The following is a 10169-nucleotide window of genomic DNA, read 5'->3' on the forward strand; positions in this document are numbered from 1 at the left end:
CCACAGCGCCCCACCACTTGATTGGCCAATCAAGTTCGACCAGTCCCTACGGTGGGGCACTCTGGCCAATCACAGGCATCGTAGAAAGTATACCTAAGAACATCATGACCTGATACTTCAGTTTCAGGGCAGCCCTGAAGATATGAACTGCAATGTTCACGAAACGTCGGCAAACAATTCTTAGTTTTTTACACGAGTGAAACCCGAAATATCTCTTTTTATCAAAATGAATCATCGTGAAAGCATAAAATATCAATTTGCTTTTCATCGAAAAAAGTCATGAGGATAAGTTGTTAATCGTTTTCAGAACTACGGACAGCCGTCCATATAATTTTCAAATCCTGAAAAAAGTAGGTTGCCAAAATGTTGAAAATACTCTAACTTTTTGAATTTTTAACCAAAATGGCTGGCTAACAAATTTGACCTTCAGATTAGAGCACAGACCCTTTCGCCGAAAACTGATTTCCGGATTCAGAAGGTCTGGAAATGTAGACATTTGATCCAAAAAGGGGCGGGGACAAATCTTACACAAATCTAATAACTTCTTTGATGAGAATGTCAAAATTAATAACTTTAAGTTAAATAATCGACTTTTCAACCAAAAAAGATGAATTCTCAACGAAGCATTTAATAGTTGATATTTCAACCGAAAAATTGCATCTTCAATCAAAACATATCAATTTTTCAACCAAGAAGATTAAATTTCTAATAAGAAAGACGAATTTTGAACCAAATAGTTAAATTTTAAACTGAGGAAGATACATTTTTAACCAAAAATGCAATATTTTGATTTTCAGTTTAAAAAATTTATTTTCAACCAAAAATGAAACCAAATTTATCAAAGCAGTTATATTTCCAAACACTGAGATGAACCCTCAACTCACAAAATGAATATTTTAAAAAAGCAGTTGAACTTTTGACTAGAAGAAGACTTTTTAACAAAATTCAATTTTGAATTGAATGATAAAATTTCTATCCAAACGAGATGAATTCCGAACCAAAATTATGATGATAGCCTTGTTAATAAAAAATTAACATTTTCCGAAAGATATAGTTAAACTGTGGAAAATGTTGAGAATTCTACAACACTTTTACAAGACTTCTGCACTACAAGCGTAAGGGAAAATCGGAAACATGGTATTGGCATGAGGAAATTGCAATAAATGTATTGCAAGTTTTGTAAATCGTGAAGTCACCGTCCATTATTCCAATATACATGTATCATAGCGTTTATAAGACGAAAATCTTACACAAGGAAATTACGAAATTAATGGAATTTAAGGAATTCACTGAAATTAAGGAATTCATAAAATTCCCGGAATTCACGGAATTCGTGACATTCACGCAATTCACGAAATTCATGGAATTTATGGAATTCACAAAATGCACGGAATTTACGGAATTCACGGAATATGCTAAATTTATGGAATTTGCGGAATTCATAAAATTTATGGAATTCACGAAATTTAAAGATTTCAGGGGATTCAATAACCACATGAGATTTTCTTACTTTTAGGAATTCATAGATTTCAAGGAATTCTCGGAATTGACCGTGATCACGGAATTGACGAAATGTAAAGATTTTACAGAATTTACATAAGTTTGCGGAATTTTTAATTAATTCAATGCATGGAATTTAGTAAATTCACGAAATTCATAGAATTTACGCAATTCAAGGAATGTACAGAATTCACGGAATTCGTGGAATTAATGGAATCGAAGGAATTCACGGAATTCAAGAAATCCTTGAAATTCAAGGAAGTCACGAAATGTATGAAATTGAAGGAATTCGCGGAAGTCCATGAATTCCATACATTCCATAAATTCCCTGATTTTATTAAATTTTATTAATTCATTAAATTTCATGAATTCCTTGAATTTCGTGTATTTCATGAATTTCACCATTTTTTTAATTTCAGGAATTAGTTAAATGTCGCGAATTGTATGGAGTCCGTGAATTTGATGAATCCCGTGAAAGACATGAATTCCGTGATTTCCGTCTATTCCATGAATTCTGTGAAATCCGTGGACACGGTGATTTCGGTGAATTCTGTGTATTCCAGGAATACCGTGAATTCCAGCATTTTCGTGAATTCCATGAATTCCCGAGTCCTATTAACTCGGTGAAGTCCATTAATTCCGTAAATGTTTGAAATATTATCAATATCTTCAGTTCCGAAAATTCTTTGAATTTCATAGAGTCGTCGAATTCTGTGCATTCTTTGATTTCCGTGATTTTTTTGAATTATGTGAATCCCGTAAATTTCGTGTATTTCCTGATTTTCTTTAATCTCCCGAATTCTTTATATAATTCCTTGAATTGTATAAAGACGCGCGTTATATACTATACATTTAAAAAGTTTTGGTTCCATCAGAATTTGTTTTGCCAGGACTAAGTCTTCTTAGAAACGATTTACATTTTTTTAAATTTTTTGCTTCCACAGGTGTCGACTTACTGGCTACTGGACTTTTATAATAAAATTCTAATACATGTGAGGTACAATGTCAATGTCAGCATTAAGAAACTACGACATTATGTATTCTAGCGTTACCTTACGTTTTGGAAATAAACTTCCAATACATATAGTGGAAGTTTCCTACAGAAATTTTTAACAGTGTAGATTTTCTTTCTGGATTTAAGTTCTAAATGTTATCTAAATTCACAACATTATTTCCTCCTCTAAACCCCTCTCCCTTTTTTCTGAACTTAGTTTTTAGCCCAAACCCCCTGAAAGTGGTTACGTAGCGTATGGAAATCACCGCCATGCCACTTTGTTTTTTAGGACTACACCACTGATCATTCCTATTTAATTTACCCCTGTTTTCGGAAAAGATTATTAATACCTGTGTAAGAGAAGAAATTTTCGGGCACCTGAAAACTTTCTAGTCTTTTATTTATTTATCCACCTTCTAAAACGGACATTTCATATTTTTCGAAGGGAGTACCAAGCAAGAGTATGTTATTGAGAAGTAGAGCGTAATGCGATTATTAAGATCGTTAGGGTCGACTAAGCGTCATACGCGCAAGAAACACTTTCATCAGAACCGTGAGTAATTCGTTTGGTAATTTACTAAGTTGAGCGTAAAACATCAATGAAAATGTTAATTTATTCGCAAAAAGGTTAAGTCGATGGAAAAATGGGCGGAGGTGATTCTGATGCGTTTTAAATTCTACAAAGGGATAACCCTTTTTTAAGAAAAAAAAAGTAAAATGAAGGTACAATGATGTCGTGATGTAATAAAGAGAGGCAGCCTCGAACACTCACATGCTCGAAAGACTGCTATATATATTTTTACCTTTTTATGCCATCCTGTACTCAATCTCCAATGAAAATTATTTTTAGGTATGAAAAAATATTTTTTAAACACGTTAAGTATAGACACTTTTAAAACAATAGTGACAATTGCTACCAGAATTACAATATTATTTTATTCTTTTAGAGTATTATTTATAAGTAGGAATAATTTGTTAATAATTAAATTTGTTATTAATTGCGTAAGGATTCTGTATTTTATTTGATGTACCCTAACCCCTTATTTTAAAGATACGTAAGATTTTATATTTTTTATCTAATATATTATTAAAATTAAAGAAATTTAAATGAGATTAAAATCAGATTTAGAATCCTATTTAGCGTCCAATAATCAAATTAATGTGCAGAATTTCTGAAAATCAAACCAAGAATGCAACGAATAAATTTGGAAAACCACCATAAAATGTTCCTATTGAAATTTGAAAAAAAAACAAATAAAGAAAAACACTTTTTTCTCCTGAAAAGAAAAGAAAATAATTTTCCTCCTAGGACAAAAATTAAAAAAAAGGAAAGAAGATTGAGAAGACAACCAACCAAATCCCCTTCCTTCTCTGTTATCTTTCTTTTGTCTTTTTATTTTCATTGTTGTCAAATCACAACAACAATAAATCTGTAAAACATTAACACCTACATTTCGACACTCATACAGCACCCTCATTAAGGAAAACAAAAACAAAAAATTTTTTTAATTAAATGAATATTAAATTAAAAAATTTAAATTAATTTTTCACAGAGGTTTTTTTGTCATTTGATATTAATAAAAATAAAAAAGAGGAAAGAAAGAAAAAAGGAAAGCAAGAGAATTTGGTTGATTGTCTTATCATTTTTGTTTCCTCTTTTTTATTTTTGTCCAAGGAGGAAAATCATTTGATTTGATTTTCTAGAACAAAAAGTGTTCTTCTTGATTTTTTTTCAAATTTCAATAGGAACATTTTATGGTGATTGTCCAAATTTGGTCGTTAGATGATTGGTTTTATTTATAGGAATTCTGCACATATATTATTAAGGTATTTTAAGATAAAATTAAGTCGCTAATACTTCTCCCTCTCAAACATTCCAAGAATTACACCCCCTATGTTCCATTACTTCCCCTCCCTACTGCCTTCCATCTGAGACACCTCCTACATTTCCCTATAATCCCTCTTCATCTCTACTTTTTCACCTCTTAACTCGCCCTTTGCTTCCTCCCCATTAGAAAACTTCTTCCTCCTCTTCGTCCCCAGCTGACACTTCCCTAACTTACTGCCCTCCGCACCCATTACTTCACCTCTTCTGCTCATCCGCACTATTCTACTAGCCATGCCCTCACTTTTAATCACTTCTAATCACTTCCCCTCACTTCTACTCAATTTCCCTTCTTAATTTCCCTTCACTTCGCCTCTCTTTCCCTACTTCCCGACTTCTCATTTTCACTCACTACCCCACACCTCTTTTTCCTCACTTTTCCTAAATCCTCTCCAATTATTTCCCCTAATTTCTCCTTACTTTTCCTACATCATTTTCCCTCATTTCCTCTCACATCCCATTCTGGGAAAAAATGTACGACGGACGAATAGACAACCAACCGTAACTATAAAGGTTTCTGCACGGTCTCACTAAACCCTACAAAGTACCTAAAATCTAATCGGGACTGCAATATTTAGTAAGTACCTTTTTGTGTTTTTATACATTGCGAAGAAAACTCCAAAAGTTTTAATAAAGAAACGAGTAAATCTATCAATCACAGTTTTTACCAGTGACAGTCCGGCATACCAATGTGTTGGTTACTGATGTATTTGAAAAAGATTAAAGTCTCTTAATATTAAGCTTTATGCGGAAAAGTTTTGCGGCAGCGAAATTTATATTAATGAGAGCAGTTGAATCCAGCTTTCTGGAAATGAAGATGTACTGAACTGACTAATTCGTCCACGTTATGTAATAAGAGACTTGAGAATGTGAAAATGAGGTGATGTGCAATTAGTAAATTGGATTCAAAGCTGAAAATTAAATTTGTATTTATTTTCAGAGGATTTATTAGTCCCAGGCAGTAACCCTTATAGTTTCGGTCGGGTTTCCCTCCACCTGTCATACTTTTTTTATACGAGTCGAAATGAGGGGAGTAGTACTAGGGTAATTGACAGGGGAAGTATGGGAAATAAGGTGAGGGGAAAAGTCGAGGAATTGACGGGAAATGAGGGAAGGGTAAGTAGAGGAAGTGAGGATGAATAAGGGTAGGGAAGTAGGGTCAATGATAGAATTTGAGGGAAGCTAGTTGATGAAGTGAAGGAAATGCTAGTATGGGAGTGCGGGTAGAACGGTAAGAGGGGTGAAAGCTATGGAAGGGAAGAAGGAAAAGAGGTGTGTTATGTGGAGAAGTGAGGAGAACAAGAAGCAGAGGTGGAAGCAGTTGGGGAAGGGATGGATTGTGAAGGAATGGTGTGACAGGGTGAAGTAATGGGAGGGGTAGTAAGAAGAAAGGAGCGTTGGTCAAGTTTGTAAAATATGGGGAGGGAAAAGTAAAGTAATTGAGGGGAATTGAGGGGAGGGTACGCCGAGAAAATGAGGGTAAATTAGGGGTGGAAAGTAGGAGTAATGATTGGATTTGAGGGAGGCTAGCTGAGGAGGTAACGAAAATGCTAGTTAAGCATGGCCAGCCCTCTGCATCGACTGTGTATATGTATATAGTAGTAGTTCTCTTACGACCTGAAAGGGAGATGTCTATGAAACTAATCCAACATACGTCATCCCGATCAGTTGGTCCGGCTTTTGCATTGAACTGCAATATAAGAAACAAAAATAATAAAAAAAACTTAATGCTGCTTACAAATAAAGACAAAAATCATGAAAAAATAAGAGTAACTATGATTAATAATTCTAAGAAAGAAAAAAGTCAGGAAAATATTTGGTTTCATATTACAAAAATTTAATTTTGAGATGCCCTTTGAACGCATCAGGGCTAATTTTATATTTGTATTATTTGTTTTCCTAATTTTATCTATTTTATTATTTGTTAGAGTTCGAAAAATTATTTGGTGTTAAAATTATAATTGTAGCTAATAAATAGAATTAATAATACTCAGACCTAAGACAAAAAAGTTCAACATAGTCAGAAGATCAGAAAAATTAATAAAAAATTTATCTTTTATATTCAACAGAGCGAATAGACCAAATTTCTTTGGACAGTCAAACACATTCCCGTAAAGTTTCATTACAAAAGATTCCTGCTGTCTCCGCATCGTAGATATATATCTCAAAATCTCCAAAAAACGAAGCACTTCTTCAAATTTGAACAGTAAAAATTTGTTTTGAGATTTAAATTATCAATACAAATATTTCAAAGCAAAGCGATGTATAACTGTATAGCGATAATTCCGTCAACATATTTTTTACCCTCTCTAAATGACTTGAAAGTTTCGAAAAATCTAAAAAAAAGTCGAGTTTTTCACTATTTTCTTAGAGTTGCAGTATGTTGCAACAATAATATATAATGAATCTTACCACTAAAATAATTTCTATTGACTTTGAATTACGAGAAAATATTTAAAATAGATATATTGCTCTTTATTTGACAATAAAATTAATTTTTGGTTCATAAATTATCAGAAAAAAATAGTTCGAAGCAAGTGGATTTGTACCTGAATGTAAAAATTAATTAATTAATAATTGATAATCAATAGTTAATCATTAATTAATGATTTAATTAAAATTAAATAATTAATTAAATTCATTTTCTGCTATGTAGTTACAAACCCACTTGCTATGAACTATTTATCTAATAATTTATATACAAAAATTAATTTTATTTTTAAATCAAGAGAAGTATATCACTTTTAAATATTTTCTTGTAATTCACAGTCAATAAAAATGATTTCAATGTCAACATTCCTTATAAGTTATTGTTGCATCATATTGAAAATACATTCACATTTATTTATATTGCACATTATATGGTCAAATAGTCGAGAAGTTTACCGAGACTCTAAGAAAATAGCAACAAAGTCGACTTTTCTTTAATCTTTTTAAACTGTAAAGTCATTTATGGAAGACAAAAAATGTTTTAACGGAATTATCGCCATACAGATATAACTTAGCTTGCTTTGAACTATTTTTATTGATAATTTTAATTTTTTTAAATTAAGTTATTCTTCGGCATGACAACGCTTGGTCCTACGTTGCAAACCTGTCAAAACATACATGGGAATGCTGAAATGGGAAGTCCTATTGCCACCTCTTCCGATCCATGACTCATGGTCTGTCTGGGCAACGATTCACTTCTTATGAAGATGCCAAAAAATGGGTCGATTCGTAGATTGCTTCAAAAGACGATTTATTTTTCCGACGTGCTATCCGTATGCACACTTTAAACTTCAAAATATGTTTGTATTATTTCACTGTTAGTTCTATATAAAATACATTTTTTAACAGAACAAAATAGGAATCCATAAATAATTATTCTAATAGTTATTTATGTATTTTAAATAATTTTGAAAATTTATTATTGTTATCAATTTGTTATTTTTTAACAATCATCTTTTTCTGTTGAAAATGCAACTCTTTAATTGAATGTTTCGAGAAAATTTTAAATATTTTGTTAACAATTTTTTTTTTGTTGAGAATTTTTTGACTGAAAATGTAACTATTTCATTTTTGGTTCAAAATAATTATTTTTGCTTCAAAATTCAACTATTTATTTATAAATTAAAATATTTATTTAAACATCTCACTATTTAATAGACAATTGACATTTTTTCTGAAAAAACAACATATTTTCAGCTTGAAAATTCAACTGCTGTATAGATAATACGTCGTTTTGTCTTCAAAATTCAACAGTTTTGTCACGAAACATAAATCCTCTTTGTAAAAAAAAAATCATCTTTTCGGTTAAAAATGTAACTGTTTTGTTAAAAGTTTAAATATTTGGTCAAAGAATTCATCTTTCTTGGTTGGGAATTGAACTACATACTTAGGTGAAAGTTAAACTAATTTGCTCAAAATTCATTTTTTTCTTTTGGCTGTGAATTCAACTGATCTGTTAAAAATTCTTTCTTTTTAGTTCAAAGTTAATATTTATATCTGAAAAATTTATATTTGACCCGGAAATTTAACTATTCTATTTTTGGTAGGAAATTCAGGTTATCCTTGAAAATTCATGTTCATTGTTGAAAATTCATGTTTATTGTTGAAAATTCATCTTTTTAGCCAGGAAATAAGTCTTTTTTGTTGAAAATTCATCCATTTGGTTGAGAATTCCACTATTTTGTTAAAAATTCGCCTTTTTCGTTGAACTCGCTTGACTAAAAAATGATTTAATTTCATGTTTAACTATAATTTTTTTAAATTAAATATTTAAGGATTTTCTTTTTGGTTGAAAACTTGTCTTTTTTTAGTGAAAAATTAATCATCTAGAAGTTTTAAAATTCAACTATTTGGTTAAAATAATTTTTCTTTTGGTTAAAAATTTAACGGTTATGTTATAAATTCATCTTTTATAGCAGAAAAATCATCTTCCATGATTGAAAAACAAATTTTTCTTTTAATTCAATATTAAACTCTCTTCTAGAAACTCTTCTTTTTTGCTCGAAAAATGAAGAATTTGGTGGAAAATTGAACTGTTTTTGGTTAAATTTTAATGTTTTAGTTTGGAAATTCAAATGTTTAGTTTAAATGCATCCTTCTACATTAAACATTCGATCATTTGTTAAAAATAAAACTATTTTTTTAACAAAAATAATTATTTTGTTTCAAACTCAACTCTTTGATTGAAAAATGAACTTATTCAATATTCAATAATTTAAAGTAACAGTTTTTATTAGTGATAACAACGATTCAAACATATCTATATTAACAAACTTGTGCATATGCAACCATTTAATGAGCAAAATGTAAACTTTCAAATAAAAAATGATATTCTTTGTAATATTTTTTGTATTTTATAAAGCACTAACTCGTATATTCACTGAGGGATTTTTGGTTCCACAGGCGATACCATAACTAATAATTCCAACGTTTACGAGTCTTCCTGATGTTGGATTTTCCCATAGAACTGGGCCACCACTGTCAAAGTAAACAAAATATTTTGCAAATGCAACAAAAAGTTTGATTTAATAAAAAAGTCAATTATATAAAGAATTCTAAGAAAATAACAACTTTTTACCTGACAAGCGTCTGTTCCTTGTCCAAGTGCGCCCATTTGACTGTCCACTAAATTTGGGAATGTTAACAAACATTTTGAAAGATTAATAACACTCACTCTTACTTTTTTCAAAATATTTAAAGTGGGACCAGCAAATTCAGTCGCTCCCCAACCTACATTTGAATAAAATGTAATCTGTCAGTTGTTTATTTATAATTATTGAGGTAAACTTTTTATGAAATCACTATCTAAATATATTGTCTTAAACTAGCCAGTGCCAATTTCATTGTTTGCACCAGTATTTTGAATTTTTACTGGCGAACCAGTGACTTTCATTGTTTGCATCAGTATTTTAACGATCATTGGTGAACCAATGATTATCACTGATTGTATCAGTATAATAATTATAACTGGTAAACCATTGACTTTCACTGATTGTTGTATTAGCATTTTGAATTATGACTGGTGAACTAGTAATTTTCTTACTATTACTGAATGGACTAGTAAGTAAGTTAAGTAAGTGAGATTTCACTGTTTCATTCTTCGAGAGACAAATAACCTGAAACTTACTAATTAAAAATCAAACGGATTGACTATTATCGTTAAATAAATTTTATTATAATGTTATATTTATTTGTTAGAAAAATAAAGGGGGAGGGTCGGTAAGGCCGGTTTTTGGCCTAATTTATTTTTGGACCAAAAAATCTGAAAAAATCATGGTAGTATCTTATAAGTATCCCGAG

General features: G+C 30.7%; 1 protein-coding gene across 1 annotated transcript in view; it reads right to left on the reverse strand.

The window, feature by feature from the left end:
- Window positions 1-9223: 9223 nt before the first annotated feature.
- LOC117178500 (venom serine protease 34-like) overlaps window positions 9224-10169 on the reverse strand; it is a 10143-nt gene continuing 9197 nt past the window's right edge. The window contains exons 5-6 of the mRNA XM_033369926.1: window positions 9448-9599; window positions 9224-9355 (exon numbers count right to left, since the gene is read on the reverse strand). Coding sequence (XP_033225817.1) covers window positions 9224-9355; window positions 9448-9599 — 284 coding nt within the window. The remainder of the gene's footprint in view (window positions 9356-9447; window positions 9600-10169) is intronic.

This window comes from Belonocnema kinseyi, chromosome 8 (genome assembly GCF_010883055.1).
Source record: "Belonocnema kinseyi isolate 2016_QV_RU_SX_M_011 chromosome 8, B_treatae_v1, whole genome shotgun sequence".
NCBI lineage: Eukaryota > Metazoa > Arthropoda > Insecta > Hymenoptera > Cynipidae > Belonocnema > Belonocnema kinseyi.